The sequence below is a fragment of the Ipomoea triloba genome, chromosome 1 (genome assembly GCF_003576645.1).
Source record: "Ipomoea triloba cultivar NCNSP0323 chromosome 1, ASM357664v1".
NCBI classification, from domain to species: Eukaryota; Viridiplantae; Streptophyta; class Magnoliopsida; order Solanales; family Convolvulaceae; genus Ipomoea; species Ipomoea triloba.
This window is the reverse complement of record NC_044916.1, coordinates 36,400,951-36,424,086: the sequence shown is the minus strand read 5'-3', so window position 1 is coordinate 36,424,086 and position 23,136 is coordinate 36,400,951. Positions and strand designations below refer to the sequence as shown.

The following is a 23,136-nucleotide window of genomic DNA, read 5'->3' as shown; positions in this document are numbered from 1 at the left end:
ACTCGAACCCCACCTCTAACATTATTGGAGTTGGACTCTCGAGGTGTAAGTTGGGCTACTTGTGCCACAATAAGGCAAAAGACTAACTAGAACCGATGTATAAAAAAGCCCAAAAAAAGTGGGAATCAAGTAGGCAAGAGATCAACACAGGGTTGATCTAAACGATGATGTGATGTGTTATAATGTGTAGTGTGTACTAAAGTCTTGAATAATGAATACGACACCGGTGCCAACTGGTTGGAATTCTCTCCCAAGGACAATTATTTTCCTGAGCAAATGGATTGCTCCGGGGACTAACACCATATGCACAAAATTTGTTTTTAATGTACTTTTCACGTACGTACAGCAACGTCAAGAGAAAGTTTAAGATATAGGTTGTGCTTATTAATTAACAGCGTTTTAACGTTGTTTTCAGCTGGTAATCAGTTGTGATTAGCTTGACAGACTTTGCACTATTATCTCCTTCAATTATGGCACGAATCAAGAATGTGGTGACATGGTTTCATGAAATCTGGAAGGGGGAATCAAGAATTGAAGAAATAAGATTATAAAAGATTGTGGGTCGCTTTCATGGATGTAAGCAAATTAAATTACAGTACTTTATTAACAGGTTAAGCCACCAACCAACAAGGCAACAAAAGGCTACGTACTTGGAAATCATGCAATCTAACAAGTGAAGACAAGTCTAATGTTATATTAATTAACATTAATTATTGAGGATTTGGTGGGTGGTGTTCTTGCCTTCCACCCTCCAAACTCCGATTCAGAAGTAACGAGTCGTGTTCGTCTTTAGCCTCCATCTTCATGTCAGGGAATCGGTTGTCTCTTGAGGATGATTCCGTGCACCCATTGGGTCGGGTTGGAGGTGTAAAATTCGTGTCGAGGACGTGGAGGGCAGTGTAGGATGATGGCTTTGATAAAAGGGCTCCAAGGCTGCAAGGCATGGAGGGGAAAAGGGGGGGAATGGACCAGAAAGGAAGAGCATTATTTTGTGGGCTGTTATAGCCTAAGTTCATTGACTTAACCGGAGACTCGTTTAGTTCTTCAAGATTTGTTCTTTTTGAAGGGGTATTAAGCAGGGCTGTTCTTTTGTCTTCTGTTTCATAGCCAGATTTGCAGGCTTCTATGGCTGCTGTAGAGGGGGTGTTTGGCTTGTATGTGTATGGATGTTGGAGGGGCAAGTATGGCCTCTGTATTGCATAGATGCCTGGAATGCTCTGCAGATAACTGAATTTCCTCTGAATGTTTATTACCAGATTAAGGTCTTCTGCAACCTGTGAAACAGAGAAGCTGTCAAAAATGGTGTCACAGAAAAGAAGAAAAGTTGATTGCAGAAGATGAAGAGAGAGACCTTAGAAAATGAGCCAAGTTGAATGATGCCTTCCCTCACAGATATGATTGCAATTGTCTGTCAAACATAAGTAAAACAAACTTTCTAAATTGGTAATCTTTAGAATGAAAAAGAAATTATTAATTAATACTGAAATCTCCACTGGCCTGAATGCCTGAGTTGAACTGAACCTCCCATGCTCTTGGCTGCTGAGATGTTAAACAATGAAACAAAAAGATGAATTTGGGGGAAATAAGAATGGTGAGGAACTGATTCTTGAATTGCATGGTTTGTTTCGACGAAAACTGGGATTTTAATTGCTTACAGGATCAAGTGATACATTCCAGGAAGAGATGAAGGAAGGATCAGTCTCAGTTTGGCTGTCTCTGAACACCCATTTGTGACTGTTATCAGCTGCAACTTTACCTACCAATCTGGAAAAAAAAAAAAGAAGAAAAATTCACATCATCATCATCAACATTTCCCCCTGCCAAACTAAAGTCAAGAAAGGAAGCTGGAAATGGAGCCTCACCCTTCACCAAAATTGTAGACTTCATGAGACATTTTGAAAAAGATATCAGCACCAAACCTTCCCTTCACATATCCACTCCCGGCCCGTTCACATTCACAGAAATCACAGAAACCATCTTCCCAGACAAGAATCCTGAAGTAAAAACCAAAATGCCAATTCCCATCATCATCATCAGTATTACCAGGAAAGAACTCAACAACTCAAGATGCTCATTACTCCTGCAAGTGTAATTACCAATTCCTTTTATTCCCTTTCGCGCGATCAAGCAGGCTTCCTCCATGATCCCACCTGCAAAATAACCAAAGAAATGCCACCATGTTAAGAAACCATCATTTTCTTTTGACCTTTCCTGCTCTGCAGCAGAACTGCTTACTTTGGAGGAGGGTAAATTCTGGGGAGGATTCTCCAGAAAACAGCGTAAACCCATTTCGGGGAAGGGGAAGAAGAATCTGAGCATGTACAAAGGCTTCTGAGAGTGTGCTGCAAGAGACAGTTGAGCATGGGAAGTCCACCTTCCATATCCAAAAGATGCAGTCTTTAGAGAGAGACTATGTAGAGCACATAGCTAGGCTAAAAGTCTTTAGCTTGATGTCAATGTTAAATATGGCTCTCTTCCAATCACAATTAAAATCAAAAGGGTAGAAGAACTCACACTGCAATGGCAATGGCACGCGTGGGGAACGTGAGTGAAATGCACACTCCAGTGAGAATTGCAGGACCGCCACCACTTTTACTCCATTCCCACTAATCACCCTCTGTGCTTGTATTATTATTATTATTATTAAACCAAGCATAGAGCGTGAAGAAAAAAATGATGGGCCGACCTTTCCACAGTTAAATTTTCCAACTATACAAATCCCGATCACATGATATTTAACAGTGATTATTAGATAAGCGGGTACTAATGCAACTACTTGGTTGGAAGATTTGGTACCATGTTAAAGATAGTGGTCCTCCCGTTAATACAAACTCTAAGAAAGTAAATAAAAATTTAACATTTTTTATACTATGTGTGTGCTAACTTTTCTAATGTTAGTGTACCGTGTCATGTCGTCTTTAGATGAAGGTACAAGAAGTTAGCTTATGTATGTGGAGTATTTTGTTAGCTAGTATGATATAGCTTACAAAGTATAAGTTATGGTACAAATTGAAAATTAAGAAGTTGACAAAATTTATAAGTTTAAGTCCTACACAAAATTGATAATAATTTATACATAATCACTTTGCAAAAGATTATACAATATAATATTATTAAAATCGGTTTAGTAATTTTCAAGTTTATGATTAAATGTTTCAGTCTCAAAATTCTTACAAATTAGACATGGTGTAGCAAAACCTAACTCCTGTCCAAACTACACAAGTGACTCAATGAATAAGGTGTTGGCCAGGATCGAACTCGTGACTTTTAGATACGAGAGTCCTACTCTACTCACTCAACCACCCCTTTCGAGGGGTATTAAAGGCAATCTTGCCAACCCAAAAATGGGTAACTAACAAGATACATATATCCTGGTACCAATGCAACCTCAAACTATTTGAGATTTGTTATTAAAAGAGCTCAGAATGGAAGATGCCTACAGAAGATGGGGCATCAAGACAACGGCTTGTCTGTGGTTGAAGTGGTCCTCCAAGACTAATAGGTTTTATCACTTGGCAAAATGCACCAAAATAGCCTTATATTGATTTGAAACATTGTCTATAGTCCCTACTTGTTAGCCCCAAACATTTCCTACCTTACAACCCCTTAATGCCCATCACTACATCAACACACATTCCCCTCCCAACAGGGTCAACATTTTCATAAGCTTCTGTAGCCATCAAACACATAAAGCTGCAATTTAAAACAGTTACCACTACAGATTTATAGAAGCTGCAAGACATCTCAATTAATATGCTGATATATGAAATGTGTTCATAATTCATATAGAGTTATAGACAGATACCCACAATTTGTCTAAAGAGTGTGTTTAGCAGTTCATCTACTGATGTAACATGGTCTTCTTGCTTAGACAAATTGGTTGAACTGAGAAAAAGAGGTCAAGATTCCAATGCTGGTACGTACTTGTGAGGTTGGGAGAGTCTGGCCACTCACACCAGATCAATAAATGGACAATGGTGGTCCTCCACCAATCTTTTTACAAGCGAGAGCACTGCATCCATAATGGCTGTGGTTGAAAGTGACCCCATTCACTCACCTGTTAAACCAAACCATTCATATAAAGTATCATTGCAAAAGACTAAGATCATACGACTTCAAGGTGCAGTGCATCAGGCATTAATCCAAAAACCGGAATACAAATCACAAGGTGATGCGACCCAAACTAGCTTAGTTAACACAAGTTGAAGAAGCTAAGTGTGTGCGTGTGTGCGTGTGTGCAGAGTTTAAGCCAGTGAGTGTACCAGGCATGGTAGGGCACCAAACAGCTATAAGCTGAAGGCAAAAGGGCATTCAACACCTAAAAGGACAATTATCTGTATAGATCTTCCAAATCCCCCAGTGATACTTAACCCTACCTTGATACCTTCCCTTATCTTTCAAGATAGTGTCACAATAATGGACGTCTTTTTGTGCTCTTCAAATAATTCATATTCCTTCATGGCAATTCACAAAAAGGAAAACTAAATCCCCGTAGGGAGATAAGCTGCATACAGAACCACATAAAAAGATTGATATCTCTGCACGGTTGGAGGAGCTGAGCCATAATTATCAAGACACTGAGAAGATATATCTTCCATCAACAAGGAAAAAAAATGCACAGATAGTCGAGGGAAAGGCTGATATTCTCAATATGAAATTTCAACGATGAATTACAGATCCTTCTTTTGATAAGTAAATGAATTCCACACATATTTACTTGAGCTCTTCCTAGTAAATCATCACTCTCCTAACACAACTTTCTAACAAGATCTCCTCCCTAAAAGAAATTCACATTCTCACCATTGATTGACTTAATACACCAATAATCTCATCTTCTGCCTGCACTTGCACATCAATTGAAGTTGCTCTCACTGCACCAAAATCCATGACTTCTTTACATCAATTTATCCAGCCACCAGTAATGTTCCTAAATCCTATCCCTGACAATGCCAATTGAGCTTCTATCATTTCTCACCTAAAGTTTAAATCCATCATGTAGAGTCTCAATTATCCAACTCCACAATCGAGATCGCAGTATACATATACAGGCACTACTAGAATTGCAAATATTTATTTGATTCCCCTAATGTTACGAGTATTTATACGTAAACATAACTACATCTATGGATCTTCAATTAGAAAGAGTCTACGATTGGGAATACGAACCAGAATTCAAACTCAGGGAGACGGCGAAAGAAGGATCGGAACTCGTCGGAGCCGCGAGTCAGCTCTTGCATCGTCAACTAGGTCCCCTGCGGCACGGCGGACGCCGCATTCGGCCGACGACGACGTTCATACTTGCCTTTTAATTTTCAAATTTTTTTTATATGTTTGGGATTTTTGCGCCAAGGAAAGATCAGTTGAAACTGGTGTTCTTCTCGATTGTTAACGGTAGTTGACGACGGTTGTGACTTTGTGAATCGCGATTTGAAGTCTGAGAGTCCAGTGAAATTTGGGCCTGCTAAAGTGATCCATTGGGCTTAAGGCAAAATATAATATAGACCAATGAATCACTAACAAATGTGACTATTTATGGGCCCAAATGCAGACATTCAACTCCGTATTTTATACGCAGTATTTTTTTCGAAATATACGGGAGTACAAACGTACAACAGTTACAGCATTGAAGAAGACTTTCGCTGCAATAGATATTTCTCAAGGAGAAGTATAATTTGCCGCGCTCTGAAGCGTTCTTCCCCTTCATTATTGTTGCATTGCAGATTCGAAAGGTTCAATCTTTCTGTGAATTTCGGAGACTGAAGATTGGTGTGTCTTCAGGTGAACCGCAATGGAGTTGAAGTTTCTTGGGATGGACTTTAGCTGTGTGTTTGGATCAGTTAGCAAAGGCGAATTCCCCGAGAAGGACTGTTTGCTTCCATTAATATCAAAGCTACTGGGCTACGCTATCGTCGCTGCCTCCACCACTGTCAAGCTTCCTCAGGTATTTTTCTTTATAGCCACTGCAAAGATTCAATCGCTCTGTTGTTATGCATTAATTTGAATGATCCTAGATTTACAAAAGAGATTAGGTTGAACATTTGAATGATGTCAGTTCTTGATCCATGTATGGGTGTCTGGCTAAAAGCAATGCAGTATGACCTTGATAGCCGGTTATGTTAGTTGCTGTGATTGAGCTTTAATTGATTGAATTTCTAGTTGGTTTGAGTAAAAATATGAACTTTCAGGAACCCAGGAACCCAGTTTACCCTTTCAGGGAACCAGGAAGTCCTGTGGTAGCTTATTACTGGAGATTTGGGTTGGGCATAGATATTTTAGGTTCTTAGTATATGCATGATATAGTGAAAAATGGTGGTAAAAAATTTTTTGGTGTGCCAGTTTTTCATTGATAAAGATGGAAACCGGGAATTTAAGAAGTTCTAATCACAAAACTACTGCCTAATATGTTATGGAATGGCCTTACTAATAAGTGATTGGTACGCTTCAAGACTTAAAGTCTTCCATGCTTGTGGATGGTAACATGAACTTCTGTCTACTACTTATTGAAGTTTCTTTCTAACCCCATGAGGCTATGGGTATTCATGACATATTTTGGCATGTGGAGATTTGTGGTTGATGTTCGTTGCAATTGTATTAGACCTTGTGTTTCATTAAAAAACATCATTTCTGTACAGAGCTCTATTTACTTCCTTACAGACTTACAGTCCAGATCTTATGTTTCTATTCTTAGCATAATAGGGACTTCTACAGAGCATTTTATGTAGGCATGTATCACTCTGCTTCTGATCTCCATTTGCAGATATTAAAGATTCTGAGCCACAAAAGCATCCGAGGGCTTAGTGTGGTAGCCTTTGAGCTTGAATTACTTGGTTACACAATTGCCTTGGGATATTGTCTTCACAAAGGACTTCCCTTTTCAGCTTTTGGCGAGTATGTATTTCTTCTAATCCAAGGTACATAGTATTTTTATCTCTTGTTAACGACCTCCTTCTGTTTTGAACTTGTCTGATTGTTTTATTTATTGGTCACCACATGTATTTAGTTATTTACTATGACATTTTATCAAAGCAAGCACTGTTTTCCATGTGAGGCAGTTTATGTTTTCTTCATAAAGTTTGAATTTTTTGCCCCACCCTTGTGTTGTGTTGTGTTGATAGCCACTCCTTTGTGGGCTCGAGGCAATGAAGTCCAAAAGTTGCAATTAATTGTTTTTACTATCATAGTTCTCTGTTGGAACATAGTTTCACTAATACCATTTTTTTCTTGTTGCAGCGTTAATCTTAGTTGCAATCATCTATTATTTTTCTCAACCGTTGAGCACAAAGAGATGGATGATCGCACTGCTGTATCCTGTTTGCTACTCTATTGGATAATTGTGTATTATAATGAATTTGAGAGTGTACACAAGGTTTGCAGCCATTACTCTGGTATTGCATATTTAAAATTTTATTTTTAGTGGGACGAACATTTGCATTTCCTTACTGATCTAATAATAGATACTGTGGTATAGCGCCAACTATTTTAGCAGGAAAAATTGATCCCATCCTTTTTGAGGCTCTATTTGTAAGTAATGACTTTTAATACCATGTTTATGGATATTCCTATGCCTTCTGTTTTTTGTATTTCTTTTTTCATTTTAGGATCCTCATTCCGACAGAATCAAGCTTTTCTCATTAATGAACTCAAAGTGACTTCAATGTTTGAATTCCTGTCTGTGTTCTTTTCAGGCTTCCCAGTATGCTATATTCCTTTTTGCTAGAATTCCTCAGATATGGCAGAACTTTAAGGTAGGCATGCAAGTTTTTCCTTTTTTTTTCCTCGCTATGATATTGGATGTGCATTTCTCTCTAATAATTAATAATCTTCTGTAGATTGAAATGATATTAATTGCTAGAGATTAGAGAACACAAACTATAATAATTTTTTATGCTATGAACCTTTGTGGACTTTTTACACGAGGATGCATTTCCTTAATTATATTTTTGACTTCCTAGAAAAAATCTTAGTACTTGAAGGCTTCCTTTTATTTTACACAATAATCTGCAGCTGCTAACTATTTGTTCGCCACCACTTTCCATTTACTGTAATAGAGATTCAGATTTCTGGTTCTTGTCCATATTTCGGTTCAGACTCATCATCCACACTTAACCAATCTTCAATCCACCTAGGGTAATAGTGTAATACCTTCCGACCTATTTTACCCCCAAAATTTCTGCAGAAACCTTCCCCAAAATTCGGTGCCAGATCTACACTACATTATCAAGGGTTTTGAATTCAAAAGTCAGATTTTAGGTGACAAGTTGTTGTATTCAAGAATGTTTTCATAATATTATTTGTTTATTTATTGGTTCATTTTGTATCAGTGCACCAAGGGTTGGCTGATAAAGCATAACTAGTGTTCTGATTGACCCCCCAAATCCCCATTATATAACAGTTTCCATCCAACTGATCCCATTGTTTATATCGTGGCTCCGCCCTTGACTCGTTGGTTACTATCGTGATTCGACATCCTTTGCAATTCAGTTACACATTTTATATCGTATTTCAAAGAGTACATGGATTTATAAGCTAAGCATAGTGTCCTCCTACAGAAATAGATATTTTAAGAAGTCTTTGAACCTTGAAAATTATCATTTTCATTTTTCTTATCAGCTGACTGCTTTCATTCTCAAAGAGTTCATCATTCTGTTCTGGTTTCTCGTGCAGAATAAGAGCACAGGACAGCTAAGCTTTTTAACGTTCTTTATGAACTTTGCCGGTTCCATGGGTAAGTTCATTCTAAATGACAGCTAAGCTTTTTAACGTTCTTTATGAACTTTGCCGGTTCCATGGGTAAGTTCATTCTAAATGATTCGTTGTTGTAGGCAAACCCTGCAATTCTAATAGATCTCTCTTTTCTTTCTCCAACAGTGAGAGTTTTTACCAGCATCCAAGAAAAAGCTCCAATGAGTGGTATGTATCTCTCTCCCCCTCACTTTTCAATTGATCACCCTGCATGATGCTATTGCTTTATGCACCAGGTTTAACCTTTAGTATAATGGTGTCTCAAAAATAAGGTTTAGTATAAATGTATAATAATGTCACAATTAAACCTTAAGAATAGTAGTGTCTTGAAATAAGGTTAAAAATTTCCCCATTTATAAGTTTGTGTCTGTCAAACTTGAGCTTTGTAGTTTTGTCATATTTGTTAAAGATTGGTTATTTTTACAGTTGCTATGGGTTCTGTGCTTGGTATATTGTTGAATGGCACCATCTTGAGTCAAATCATCCTTTATGCGAAGCCAACTCCAAAGAAGGAAAAGAAAACAAATTAGAAGTTAGAACTGCAAGCCAGGACATAGAATGGGTTGATTTCATTGCCCAGTTTAGCTGCCAAGAACCATGGCGTTTTAAGGTGCACTTTTGTTGGGGACTTCCTATTACCATTTTGCTCAGTTGCAACACTTTCGTTGGGGACTACTTATTTCTGTTTTGCTCATTTGCAAAACTGCCAACAACAGAGATCTTATGTTGTAACCGCTTGAATTTCATTCTTCCTGCATTATGCAACTGTTATGTTATGTTCGTGCTCTTTGGTACACACCTAAATGGAACGAGTTACCAGCAGTAGGACAGCAGTGCAGTTTCGACCTGAAAGTGTGAACTAAAAGAATACAACAAATAGGCAATGCAAATTGCAAAGTTCATGAACAAGAACCCTGAAATGCGTGTCTAGAGAGCACAAAATGGATGACCCTCCACTCTTTTTTCTCTCCCATGGTGTAACAAACAAAGCAATTGTTTCCTTTGAATGAACAAAGAAGGCAAAGAAAACAGATTCCTATGTACTGGATTCAAGTATCAGAACCTATAAGCAAACACCATTCAAAATGGCATTTTTACATCCCTCCCAAGATATTGGAGAAATAAAAATAAAAAACATTGCAGGCTGGCTTACCAGGCAGCAGAAACTATATTGACATCCATTAAATATAGATATACTACTACAAGGACAAGAAGACGGTCATTACGCATTAAATCCAGATCATGTTTTGGCAGAAACCTGAAAATCAGAGCATAGAATATAGAGATTTGAAAAGGAGAAGTTTCTCTTTTGTCTATCATTGCTAGAAGAGTGTTATGATATTTCTCTGGCTGTGTGACAGAAGAATTCCACATTGTAAATTAGTTTTTCCCAAGTGATTAAAGAACAGCAACAACCTATTCCCATTCAACTGTTATCAGTCTAGCATTTTGGGGAGCACACAATGAAGAACAAAGCACTATTTCAGACATGTTATAGAATCAGACTTCCACACATAAAAGAAGTAATCTATGGAAGGCATTAAAACAGAGCACCCAAATTAGAAACACAAAGACAAACAGAAAATCACTACAACGCAAAACAATTTGAATAGATCAGGAGTGTTGTTCTCCACTCCAAATCAACCAGTTCTTTGTCTAATTATTCCTGGAATTTCCACCAAAGCTTGACCACCTTCTGAATGTGCAAGCAACCAAATTCCGCCCTGTAATAAGCCCTAACCTTGCTTTGAAGGAAGTTGATCTTCCAGTACTGCTTGATGCAATACTACCACTGACATCTTGGCCACCCAACTGCCGGTTCTCCTGGCCAACTTCAGGGGCACCACCATCACTAGCAGCCCCATCAGGATTCTCCAACTCGGTAGTATCTAAATTCACAGCAATGGAACCCCTACTGGCCCTCAACCAATCTGCACCCTCAGTAGTTACCAATCTGCATTTCTTAACCTTCACCTTGATCAAGTTTGGACACCCACTGGCAAGAGCTTCCATTCCCTGGTCTGTCACGGGGCAACTCTTTATACAAAGTTTCTTCAATGCAGAGCATTTTGCAGCAATACAGGAGAGCTCTGGGTCCCCAACAGTCTCGCTCCCACACAAAGCTAACCTTTCTAAATTTACACAATTTGTAGCCAGTTTCTCTAAACTAGTTCGAGTTGGATTCACTCCAATCAAAACCAATTCTTGTAAATTGGGGCAGTGCTTTGCCACAGCAAGCAACCCATCATCACTTATCCTATTTGTTTTCCATCCATCAATATGAAGCTTCCGGAGAAGTTTGCAGTGTTCAGCAACATTCTTTAGCCCAATATTAGTACATTCAGGTGTTTTTACAAGGTGCAAGATCTCGAGATGTGAACAGTTGGAAATTGCAGCAAGACCGGTGTCACTAACCTGAAGCCTTTCAAGGTGAACCTCGACGAGTCCGCTCACCTGTTCGGCGACCATTTCCAGAAGCTTGTCCCAATCACCAGAGCACCTGAAGAGCTTAAGCGTCTTCAAATTCTTCGATCCAATAATCAAAGGTCCAAAACACTGTCCATTGTAAAGCTCCTTTAGGCAAATAACTCTTAGCGATGCGCCAACAACGCCGGGACCAATTGGCTCCGCTGCAGCGGCATCCGTGATGCCACGGAGGCGCTTCACTGATAATTCTTCCAGTGAAGGGCAGTTATCTAGCACAGCGTTCATGCCTTTAGATCCGAAGGTGCAGGATCCACAGGAGAGCTTCTTCAAACCCTTGCAATTCTTCACAAAAGCTTCCATCCCTGCGTCAGTAAGCTCTCGGCATGACCGAAGCTTCAAGCGCGTCAGATTCCGACACCGAAGGGATATAAGTACTAAGGCATCGTCACCGATACTCACGGATCTGCGGTCACATTTTAAGGCGAGTTTGGTGACCGCATCGAATCGCGAGAATATGGAAGGAACAACGTCGGCAAGGTCAGCTAGCGCGTTGAGCGAGAGACGGTGGCGACTCTGTCCTTCGATCCGTAACCACCGACTGCATACGAGGGAGCACCGCTTCCGGTCCCCGGAACTAAGGCACTGGAATATACACGCCAAACACTCGTCCGGAATATTGGAAGTGTAATCGTAATAAGCACCGTCGTCGATAGAGCCGTCGGTGACGTCATCCGAGCTCTCGCTCTCCTTCATCGGGGAAATCGCTGCCGTAGATCTGCACTTTGCTCGGTGGCTTTGATTCTGAGCTCCGGCGGCCGTGGAAGCTGATTGGCCCATCCACGCGACCGTACGTGAAACGACGTAGCTCCGCCGCCCTTCTCTCTCTCCCTCTCTCTCTCCGCCCACAGGTGGTTGTAAATTTGTTAAGCTATCAGCGCCGATTAGGTGAGGAGGACCGCCCCTTCACACTTAATTAATTCCCATTTCTTACAGATTTGTTTGCTTTAAATCCCCCCCTTTCGCGAAATTGTTATATCCACTTTGGAGGTAAAACTTCAATGTGTGTGACCCCATTGTACTTGCCGTGTGGACTACCTTCACTTTGCTTTCCTGTCCACTCGCGCCTCTTGCCGTTCATACACGTCCATTACCTTTTACTCTTCCCTTTATGCCCCGATGAGCAAGGAAAGACTCAAAGTCTTCCACTATACTCCGTATTACTCATTTCCTTCATAACAATTTACAACAATTATTTTATAATTACAGTCAAAACGAGTTAGTGCCTTGGAGGGGTGAAGCATAAAACAACATGTCTCAACCCTCTATATATTTAATACAAAATTTTATAAACAATAATGAGTCTAAATAATTTAAAATGAAACTAAAAAAATGTTTAAATAGTCCAAATATTAAAATACACATACAAATATTTTTATATTATTATTATCATTATTAGTGAAGCAAACCTATAAATTTCCAACCACTCCAATATTATTAAGTGGTGAAAGAGGACAATTCGATAAATAAGCATGTTTTGATAATTATAGATACGAATATAATAAAAATATTTGAACAGATTAATGACAATAATTAACATCGTCATTCAATACTTTTTTAATTCCTGGTACTAATGAAATATCTTTTTCGAAGAAATTTTGAAGGTATTTAATGGAAGATTTTTTTCACTCCTAAATTTCGACACACTTGTTAGAAAATTCCATTGTTGTCACCTTTCATTCAATTTCATGCTTGGAAATTTCCTTAGACCAACCAATGTTGATGTGTCCTCCATTAAATTTGTTTTTCTCTAATCTAATACATTTCAATGGATTGTCCATCCGCTTTCTTAGAACATCCCACCGTCAACCAATTTTGTCAAATTTTGTTGCCAAATGAGAGAGGGCATAAAAAAAACAAACAAACAAAAAAGAAAAACAAACAAACAAAAGTAAACAAGTTACGTTAAATGCACTAGTGAACAACTGAACACTATTGGTGCGCATAACATGCACCATTCGTATTTTTTTTAAAAAAAAAAATTGTTTCCTTACAGACTCCACAAAATATGTAACTCTTCTTTTAAAAAAAATATCTCATTTACTTTATCTTTCTTTCAACTCAAATTTTAGTCAGAAAAACAAAACTTAACAAAAATCACTAATAACATTGCTCTTATCCAATTGGACCATATTGCACCATACCAAATCAAAATTATTACCTTCAAAAGATATTTAAAATGTTAAATTCAAGTGCGTAATAATGCCATTAAGACTAATCATCGTGCAAGTCTTTACTCACTAAGCCTAACAATATTCATTTATTTGCATCATGGATGATAGATGATGGCCACTTTTGTGCACAGCACTTGCGTGCTCATTCTGGCGCACCACCCATGCATTTCCCTATTCCCAGCACGGAAAGTGGGCTGCGTGTCTTTCTACCATTGCCTCAAACCTTACCTACGGAACAGGGAATTGGCATGTTGCCGACGAAGCTTTTTCACCTAACACAGTTAAAACCTGTCTGTATACATATGATGCCCAATTTGCAGCTGCAATGCTGAGATGCTGGACTCAATAATGTCTCCAATTCAAACCAAACTGGATCCACCCCCGCAGTCAAACCGCGCCCATATTATATTGAAATAACTAGATGATAAACTTCCCAATAGTAATACAAAGTACAAACTTTTAGCAACAAATTGTTTTTCCAACACTAATTGAAGTGACTTTTAAAATACGATCATAATTATTATAATTCCATCTCGTAGGACCTCACTCGAGATTTCAACACGCCACGTGCATGTTGTGTCGCGTAACGAGCCAAAAACTTTGTAACGTAAACTCATCTATATTACTTCGAACACGATACCAATCATAAAGTTTTGTACAAATTAAAAGCACATGGTAAGAGGGGACGGATCAGGAAACCAAAGGCGATGGAAACGAACACACGCAGATGATAACGCACATATTATCGTGTCTGTTGGTGTGGGAGATGCATGATTGAAAACCATGGCAGCAAAGCTCAGAAATTGTTGCAATTGTGGTGGTCCCCGGGCCGCCGTGGAGGCCGGGGGGGCTTGTTCCATATCATCATATATGCATTGGTTCAATTCATTAGCGTATGATAGAATGCAAATAGACCGGGAGCCTAACTGATTTTGAACGGAGTGGACCGGATGAATGGGTTCTTTTCGTTTGTGTGTTGTTTGGAAGAGACCAGCCATGATGTTGTGTCGTCACAGTCACAGATCAGAGTTTGAATGGAGAAAATATATGATAATAGAAAAGAAAAGAAAAGGTTGCCAGTCATCAGTGGTTTGTGGTATTGAAGAAGGTAGCCATGGAAAGTTTCTCGTGGGCCGTGGGCGTGACCTACTGGCTTGGCCTTTTGCTTGCTTTTGTGAATCAATGAATCAATGCAAGTCTCAAAGTCATTGTTTGGATTTTAAATTTAATACAATAAATGGACCACATGACTTTGAATCAATTCTTCAACTAAATAGTAAGCTGAGTCTTCGGATTTATATCAACCACTACTCAAAAGTATGCATTAAATAATTTCTGAATTAATTTAGCTTTCAACTTTTAAGTAAGTTGGTATCTTTTTCCTTTGTTATTTTTAGTTTATCTTATTATCATGCAATATAGTATATAATATACAAAAGGGGAAAAAAAGTGAAAAATTGAATTATTATGAATAGTTTTTAAGGGCCAGAGACCTTATGGTCAAGCAGTATAATTGTGACTTGTTCATAATAATTTGGGTGTTGAAACTGCTATTAAAAATGTATCTTAATGTACATTCAGTACATAAATAATGTATCATGGTCTACACAATAATTTGTCAAATCAATAGTACTAACAAAATGTATATTTCTTGTCATTTTGTTGTCGTCCAGTGGTTAGGATATATGGCTTTCACCCAGGTAACCCGGGTTCAATTCCTGGCAACGGAAATTTTGAACTTCATTTGAAGAAAAAATTACACAAAAAAAAATAAATTGTATTGTAACAGAATTAATAGTACTAAAGAAAGTGAACGGTGGGCATGGGCTTCAACAAGCGATTCGGTTGGGTTTTACGAGTGCTATTTTAGAAAGCGATTCTAAATTTATAATCGAGTTGATGCGCACTAATGGGCATTCAAAGGGAGGAGTACATAATGTATTTGAACGGTGTAGAGAGGTTATCACCCGTTTTCATTTCATTGACTTCCAACATGTCTACCGCGAGCAGAACAAAGTCGCTGATGCCCTTGCAAAATCAGCACTGCGGAATCAAAGGACTATTGTTGATATTGTTAGCGCTCCAGCCAGTGTTGTGTCTCTGTTAGAGCAGGATCAGTTGGGCGTCAGAGTGGTGCGTGAACCTCCTGATCGTGGGGATGTTGATGGCCTGTAATTTCTTTTTAGTTTGTGTGTCGTTTGGGTTTCACCCTCTTCTCTTGATAAAAAAAAAAAAAAAGAAAAAAGAAAGTGAATTTTTCTTTTTTATAAAAACGTGCCTGGACCAAAGATACGGAGCCCATAATAGAGAGATTCATTGAAACTATGTTGTAAGCCCAATAGTTTAACGGTCCAAAATTGGTGACCCCATTAACGAGAATGGACGGACCATGGAGGTTTAGCTTTCTGTGCGGCGTCGCCTCTTCGCTGTGCTGAATTGCAAACTATGGCTGCTCCGCTGCTCTTCAGGGTAGCGCCGCTTCTCCGGCTGCGGTTCTACCACCACCAGCAAAGCCGTGGCCTCTGCTTCGGTCTCCTTAATCGCCGACTGTTTTGCGCTTCTACCGAGCCTTCTCAGACACCAGAGGACTCGTCTTCTGCGGGCCAGAACCCGGACACCACCGTGCTCAGGGTGAACGAGCCGCCTCGGTTCCCCAGGTGGTCGGAACTAGATTACCAGAAATGGAAAGAAAAAGAAGCTGAGATTCTGCAAGACATCAAGCCCGTCATTTCCCTCGTCAAAGATATCATTCACTCTACTAGGTTTCCTCATTTCTCACAATTTTCTTTTCGTATATTCTTCATTGTTCAGTTACCTCTATCGCATGTCGTTTGAATGTTTGATGAGCTGCTTTATTTTAAATTGCGCTGTGTTGATCATACGAGTTTCCTGTGTAGCGTTGATTGTATTCCGTTTCCTAGAATTAAATCGTTAGCTTACTCTTTTTAATTGGATATGAGGTTGCTTGTGCGCTGCGCCAATCTGATTGAGCCAAAAATCTGAGAAATCACATCTGTTTTACATAAAACAATGGATAAAGGCTATTTGGCACAGATTAGAATGCATGTACTCTCATTGTGTTCTGCCTTGAATTACTTAAAGATGATAGTTCTTGTTAAATACATTACAGTGTCTACTAATTATGACATCTGACTTTTTAATAGAATACTGCTAACTCACTAAGGTGCAACTTATAATCTACCTGGAGTCTACCACTATTATGCAAAACAATGAGGTGCAAATTTTGTCAAAACCCTAAGCCATATATTTAGTAGGATTGCAGATTGCTCCATATCATAACATTCCCAAGTTGAATATAAGTTTGTAGATTTCTAGTATTCTGCAGATATGAGATGCTCCAATGCCGACTTGCTTTGTGGTCATTTCATATGTGTTCCATTTTTGGCTTGTCACTTGGTTGGCCCTAATGGAAAGAAGATATAGAGGAGCTGGATGAGAAGAAACTCTCACGTCCGGTTCTGTAGTAGAGATGGAATTCAGAAAAAACCAGTGTTCTCCTTTTCAGTTCTTGTTTCATAAGAGAAAACCTATGCAATAATTGATGTGTGTGGATGTGGATAATTGACCAAAATTAATCAGAAAATGATACCAATAAAAAATTGATAGTAATAAAATGAAAGTAGATTACAAGTTTTTAACTTTTATTAATTTTCTTCTCAACATCTTTCTTTCTTTGGTTTATTATTATTATTATTTTTTGATACTTTTCTTTATTTAAACACAGCACATAATAATTTCTTCACCAATTGAATTCAATTAAGAATTTCATCATTTAAACTCTAATTTCATCAATTTTCATCTACTGAATAAATATTGCTTGTTTACTGGTCAATCTAATTTCATTCATTCATTTGAGCATAAATTTTATTGTTTTTCCATGAAATATTCTTCCCAATGCAATAGTATTATGCTTATTGACATGCAGAACTCATTCTTTGCTTCTGATTTATTTTATTTCTGGGGAAAAAGTTACCTCAGCTGAATACAGAAGAAAACATGATTTGCACTTGTTCTTGTCTCTTCCCTGAGTTCAGAAAAAAATTACCATATGCTGTTATGCTGTATTGTTTCTCTGTGATCTCTGTAATTTGTTAGCAAACATGTCTGCTTCCATTGCATTTCCTGGGATCTTTCAATCATAAACGTGTAATAATGACAATATTATCATTTTTATTAATAGGTATTTGGATGGAGAACGTCTTACAGCTGAAGATGAAAAAATTGTGGTAGAGAAGCTTCTTGCTCATCACCCTCATTGTGAAGATAAAATTGGCTGTGGCCTTGATTCAATTATGGTATGTTTCATACTCCATGATAATATTGCTTCTTTACTGGCCAATCTACTTAATCTCATATTGTTAAAGCATTGCAACTAAGATCAAAATGATATTTGTGAGTAAACTCTATTACTGTTTTGGCGTCTTGCTGTTTTCGTCCAGCTGTATTATTTTTCACAATATGCATGTAAGTATGTAACTAAACTTTATTAGTATTTTGGGCATCTCGTTGTTTTCATCCAGCTGGATTATTTTTTACATTTCAAAAAGCATTTTTCTGATCCAAAAAACATATAAACCCCTTTCTTTAAATCTTGCTTCCTTTCTCTTTTTCTTATTGGCACAGAATCTTTCTTCTTTTCTGCTATAGTTTGAGTAATGGTCAGAGGGACTATATGGTAGCTATTTTATTTGTGTGTGTGTGTGTGTGTTTTTTTTTTTTTTTTTTTTTTTTTTTTTTTTTAATTGTTATATTCTAATTCAATATGAATATAACCTGAAAACCTGCTGTCTTCTTCGTTTTTTATATTTGTTGAAATTCTTAAGTGCTTGAATTTAATTTTGAAATTTCTTATGGCTTCATCTATTAAAAGTTTTGTTACCACTTTTTACAATTTTACTCAGTAAAGCTTTATTGAAGCAATTGAGTTAATTTCGGAAATGGTCCGTTGATTATTGACATTTACCAAATTTTATCTTCGACTTTCAATTAGACCATAAATGGTCCCTTGACTATTGATTTTGTTCCAAATTTGGTCCTCAAGTTAAATATCCATTTAGCAAACATTAAATTTAAGGGCAATAATGTAAAAATTTGGCTTGTTGTAGAGATGGACAAATTGGTTTCATAAACTTAATACATTGGGCCCATCATTAGTGGGAATGTAAACCAAATTTTTACATCATTACACACTTCAATTTAAATATTTAATGTTTACTAAATTGAATTTAACTAGAGGGCCAAATTTGGAACACAATCAATAGTCAAGGGGCCATTTATGGTCAAATTGAAAGTCAATAATGAAAATTGGTAAAGATCAATAGTCAAGTGACCATTTATGGTCCAATTGAAAGTCGGGGTGATAAAATTGGTTTTTTTTTTTTTTTTTTTTTTTTTTTTTTTTTTTTTTTTTTTTTTTTTTTTTTTTTTTTTTTTTTTTTTTTTTTTTTTTTTTTTTTTTTTTTTTTTTTTTTTTAATTGTTATTCTAATTCAATATGAATATAACCTGAAAACCTGCTGTCTTCTTCGTTTTTTATATTTGTTGAAATTCTTAAGTGCTTGAATTCTAATTTTGAATTTTCTTATGGCTTCATCTATTAAAAGTTTTGTTACCACTTTTTACAATTTTACTCAGTAAAGCTTTATTGAAGCAATTGAGTTAATTTCGGAAATGGTCCGTTGATTATTGACATTTACCAAATTTTATCTTCGACTTTCAATTAGACCATAAATGGTCCCTTGACTATTGATTTTGTTCCAAATTTGGTCCTCAAGTTAAATATCCATTTAGCAAACATTAAATTTAAGGGCAATAATGTAAAAATTTGGCTTGTTGTAGAGATGGACAAATTGGGTTTCATAAACTTAATACATTGGGCCCATCATTAGTGGGAATGTAAACCAAATTTTTACATCATTACACTTCAATTTAAATATTTAATGTTTACTAAATTGAAATTTAACTAGAGGGCCAAATTTGGAACACAATCAATAGTCAAGGGGCCATTTATGGTCAAATTGAAAGTCAATAATGAAAATTGGTAAAGATCAATAGTCAAGTGACCATTTATGGTCCAATTGAAAGTCGGGGTGATAAAAATTGGTAAATTTCAATAGTCAAGGGATCATTCTTGGAATTAACTCTGAAGCAATTCTACTATTAAACATCATAGTAGTTACCTGTAAAATATTGCTATGTTTCTCTGTATTTTGGTCTGGAATACTTAGATGCTGATGCTATTTGCAGGCAGTGTTTTTAGAAAAATAAATTGTCCTAGTTTGTTTGAAATGTTTAATTTTTGTCTGACTTCTTTTTGTAAGGTGGACTATCAAAATCAGAAAAGTTCTAAATTTTGAGCATCTTATTCTTCACTCATACTTTGCGTGCCATCTGCTTTTCACCCCCACATTGCTGCACCCCACTTGTGAACTTGATATGATCCATATGAAAGTGAATGTTGGGTCTTACATGGTCCTTGTTGGTGTATTCATAGAAATCTTAACAACCTACAGGGACCAAGCATCTATGGTTAGATATGCAGATCCAGGGCAGACTTGGTTTTGGTCCCTATTTCATCATTCAGTCGTGTTATTTATAGATATAGAATTAAGCATTTGACAAATAAACTAAGATGGTAGACTATTGTCACCAGCAATCCCATTATCATCATATGTGACTTTTAGTTTTGTAAAATCTCCTATGGAGGTTATAAACAGCTACTCCATTCTGTGTGTAGGTTGATCGTCATCCCCAATTCAGACAGTCGAGGTGCCTCTTTGTGGTGAGAACAGACGGGGGATGGATAGATTTCTCCTACCACAAGTGTCTGAGACGGTATGTTCGCGATAGGTATCCATCCTTTGCCGAAATATTTATTAGAAAACATTTGAAAATGGGGAGTTAACTCTTGTCATCTCGATCACCAAGAAGCTGTAACTCACTGGCACCTGCATTCGTATTGGTTTGGCATGCATTTTTGTAGCATCATTTGAGCCACACATAGCCCTGTAATGCGCTTGGTCAAGAGGCGGTAGATATACATGCTGCAGACTGCCAGACCATCGCCTTCACGGTGGTTTAATTGGCGGGACAATGTAAAATGAATGTAGTAAATGTTAATTAGTTGAGATGTTGACTGTCCCCATCTCCCGGCGAATAGTTGCGTTGCATTTATTCTGCCGGGTCATGGCTCAAGTAAAATTCTGGCAATGACATGATTAGATTAGGTGGGTTGATGATATTTGAGTTGGAAGTTGATGAACACAACACAGGACATAAATACATAATAGTTATCCACAAGTTACAGCCTTTGTAGCTTTGTAAACTAGTGCAATAAAACTGGTCAAACAGAACCTTATATTAATGTTCAGTCGGTCCAAGCTAGGACGCATAGAACATTTATGATTTTTAGGCCGTGAAATTATAATTATAATAATAATAAATTAATTACTGGTACGACATACTCCGTAGCCGTAGGACAAGACCTCTCCCGGGTAAAAGCAAGCCAAATGTTGGTTAGTCACATCAGCAATGCAGTAGGCTATACGGATCATGCGTAGCTGAATAATGCTGGATTGCTGGCTGGAATCCAACCAGGATAATACAACTAAAATGAGGAAAATACCTGAGTAGTTAAAAGTTCAAGGGTTCGATCGTTGATATTGGATATGGAGCAGTTTTAAATCTTCAGACCAGTTTTCTGGTCAATAGGTGCCTACAATTTAACAAAGGTGATTAGTCATTGTGATCTGGTGAAAATATTGGGAATACTAGATAAAAAAAAAAGGTGAGTAAATTATGAATAATTTGATAGGCTAAGCGGGAATGCATGTAAAATTTGGGATTTCCCTCCCATGACGCATGGCGAAGCAGGATAGAAATAATTTTGCCGGGGCAGTTGGTCTGAGATACACAGCAGTAGAGGCTACCGAATCAGTAGTCCTTTCTCTTTTGTCCCTTTTTACATCTGTCTGGGAGATCGAGCCGATGGAATGACCCCATGAGCAGAGCGACTGAGCGAGGGAATTCAATTCAACAACACTATTTGCAAGATGCAGGGCGAGGCAGCAAAAGAAAGAAAGAAAGAAAGAAAGGAAAAGCAAAGAAAAGAAAGCAACTTATCGTAGCAGACCACCCCCTACAACACGCCTATGAGCCTATCTATCTACGTTTTTCTCAGCGCACTGTATAAACATACGTACATGCGATGCGCCTCTCACAAATCACAATATTCATACTACCATGCGGAATACATATATGGTAAATGCAGCTACCCTTTTCTCCTTCCTTTATTCTGTTTCCTATACACTTCGCACTGCCCCTCTGCAACCCCCTTTAATACTCTGACACTTGCTGCTGCCACTACTGTTCATTTTGTATCCCCTCTTCCCCGCCCTTCCCAAAACTATGGTTAATGTGTGAAAAAATATTATAGTTTTGATGTAAACACTTATATTGGGACACATGTGAAAAAAGTAACGTACCCGTGTCAGTCACATTAGGAAGTAGTAAAATTTAGCAAGTAAGAACTCTAATGTGTGTATATTTTGTTATATGTAATGATCCATTTAACTTAGTGAATGGTGATGACTTTGTGAGTGAGTACACAGTGGCAGAGAAAGATTAAAATTTAGTTGTGCCAATATACTAAATTTAATATTACTCTAAATGATATAGAAATATAGATATAAGTTACATCCGTAAATAAATGTCTTCATTTTACTATTGTCCACGATTCCACTAATTTTTTAGCATATGGTAAGAATTGAAGTCTGAGCTATGAGGTGAGGCTGGTAACAAAATAGTGGGCATGCATAGGGAGTAACTTTTGGTTGCTTTTACTCTTTGTACTCTTTTGGTAAAGTAGAGATCCCAAGGGATATATGTGAGTATTGTACCGCAGCAAGCAGGCCCACCTATAAAGCCAGTTGAAACTCAAAAGAGAAAAGAAAAGTAAAGGGAGAGCGATACATATAAATAATCACTGTGCTTTTTCCTGGCATGCGAATAAGGCAATTCATGTAATCTCACTTTAATTACGCTCCAAATCATCATAACATCAATATGTGCTGTAAATTTTTTGTTGTCATCTTGTGCCCAACTTTCAGCGCTGACAACTCATCTCCCTGGTCAACTGTTCACTTTGCCCTCTATGGGTAATATTCTTCTTTAACTAATTAACTTCTTGTAATAAAGTTATAAACTTTGCCCCGTCAGAATAGCTCCGGTGATCATATAATTAACGTTTAATATTATTTTATGTTACAATGAAAACCTCTTTAGTAAGGAGGCGGAAAATTTGAAATTCATTCCCCATACAACTAACAGTTCTGTTGATTCCTGAATGGTAGATAGCTGACAAAGATATTAGATCGCCCGACAATAATATAGTGAGAATTAAACTCAAAACATATGTTATAAACTTTAAATTAGTTTAAAGACAAGATTCGCCGGGGCATACACAGTAAAATTATCCAGGTAACTATATTTTTGGTGCTTGTTATCCAGGTAACTATACATACATACAAAATAGTATATACATACTCTCGAATGTGGGACCCTCTACAAGAATGGCCCACTTTATATCGTAACTCGTTACAGGTGGCACGTGTCGATTTATTGCGCTGCATGATCCATGATCTGTTTCTCCATAACTATAAAACGGAGAATAAAGCTTAAAATGCCCAAAAAAAATTATAAGCCCCCCTCCCCCTCCC

The 23,136-nt window shown here is 37.6% G+C and overlaps 4 protein-coding genes across 4 annotated transcripts; 2 read left to right on the top strand and 2 right to left on the bottom strand.

Annotated features, from left to right (window-relative positions):
- Window positions 1-531: 531 nt before the first annotated feature.
- On the bottom strand, window positions 532-2,602 carry LOC116022487 (transcription factor EMB1444-like). The gene is made up of 8 exons (XM_031263211.1): window positions 2,515-2,602; window positions 2,236-2,374; window positions 2,097-2,150; window positions 1,863-1,994; window positions 1,656-1,764; window positions 1,498-1,539; window positions 1,352-1,408; window positions 532-1,274 (listed from the first exon to the last, which is right to left on the bottom strand). The coding sequence occupies exons 2-8, from the start codon at window positions 2,361-2,363 to the stop codon at window positions 711-713; spliced, it is 1,086 nt and encodes a 361-aa protein (XP_031119071.1). The 5' UTR covers window positions 2,364-2,374; window positions 2,515-2,602; the 3' UTR covers window positions 532-710.
- A 3,036-nt stretch (window positions 2,603-5,638) lies between these two features.
- Window positions 5,639-9,564, top strand: LOC116022688 (mannose-P-dolichol utilization defect 1 protein homolog 2-like). The gene is made up of 8 exons (XM_031263518.1): window positions 5,639-5,941; window positions 6,758-6,911; window positions 7,231-7,303; window positions 7,455-7,521; window positions 7,686-7,745; window positions 8,665-8,725; window positions 8,869-8,910; window positions 9,169-9,564. The coding sequence occupies exons 1-8, from the start codon at window positions 5,789-5,791 to the stop codon at window positions 9,270-9,272; spliced, it is 714 nt and encodes a 237-aa protein (XP_031119378.1). The 5' UTR covers window positions 5,639-5,788; the 3' UTR covers window positions 9,273-9,564.
- A 544-nt stretch (window positions 9,565-10,108) lies between these two features.
- Window positions 10,109-12,159, bottom strand: LOC116022215 (F-box protein At1g47056-like). Its single transcript, XM_031262833.1, has one exon. It carries the CDS (start codon window positions 12,004-12,006, stop codon window positions 10,399-10,401), a length of 1,608 nt encoding a protein of 535 aa, XP_031118693.1. The 5' UTR covers window positions 12,007-12,159; the 3' UTR covers window positions 10,109-10,398.
- A 3,596-nt stretch (window positions 12,160-15,755) lies between these two features.
- LOC116022748 (protein DCL homolog, chloroplastic-like) lies at window positions 15,756-20,723 on the top strand. The gene is made up of 3 exons (XM_031263608.1): window positions 15,756-16,162; window positions 17,602-17,716; window positions 20,157-20,723. The coding sequence occupies exons 1-3, from the start codon at window positions 15,846-15,848 to the stop codon at window positions 20,322-20,324; spliced, it is 600 nt and encodes a 199-aa protein (XP_031119468.1). The 5' UTR covers window positions 15,756-15,845; the 3' UTR covers window positions 20,325-20,723.
- Window positions 20,724-23,136: the final 2,413 nt, after the last annotated feature.

Bases quoted from the DNA above. Each gene is read 5' to 3' on its own strand.
- LOC116022487 (XM_031263211.1), bottom strand. From the start codon at position 2,363: ATGCTCAACTGTCTCTTGCAGCACACTCTCAGAAGCCTTTGTACATGC. The intron at 1,409-1,497 runs GCCAGTGGAGAT...TATGTTTGACAG, and splicing joins AGTTCAACTCAGGCATTCAG to ACAATTGCAATCATATCTGT. The intron at 1,275-1,351 runs GTCTCTCTCTTC...TCTGTTTCACAG, and splicing joins AACTTGGCTCATTTTCTAAG to GTTGCAGAAGACCTTAATCT.
- LOC116022688 (XM_031263518.1), top strand. From the start codon at position 5,789: ATGGAGTTGAAGTTTCTTGGGATGGACTTTAGCTGTGTGTTTGGATCA. The intron at 6,912-7,230 runs GTACATAGTATT...TTCTTGTTGCAG, and splicing joins TGTATTTCTTCTAATCCAAG to CGTTAATCTTAGTTGCAATC. The intron at 8,726-8,868 runs GTAAGTTCATTC...TTTCTCCAACAG, and splicing joins GAACTTTGCCGGTTCCATGG to TGAGAGTTTTTACCAGCATC.
- LOC116022215 (XM_031262833.1), bottom strand. From the start codon at position 12,006: ATGGGCCAATCAGCTTCCACGGCCGCCGGAGCTCAGAATCAAAGCCAC.
- LOC116022748 (XM_031263608.1), top strand. From the start codon at position 15,846: ATGGCTGCTCCGCTGCTCTTCAGGGTAGCGCCGCTTCTCCGGCTGCGG. The intron at 16,163-17,601 runs GTTTCCTCATTT...TTTTATTAATAG, and splicing joins GATATCATTCACTCTACTAG to GTATTTGGATGGAGAACGTC. The intron at 17,717-20,156 runs GTATGTTTCATA...TTCTGTGTGTAG, and splicing joins GTGGCCTTGATTCAATTATG to GTTGATCGTCATCCCCAATT.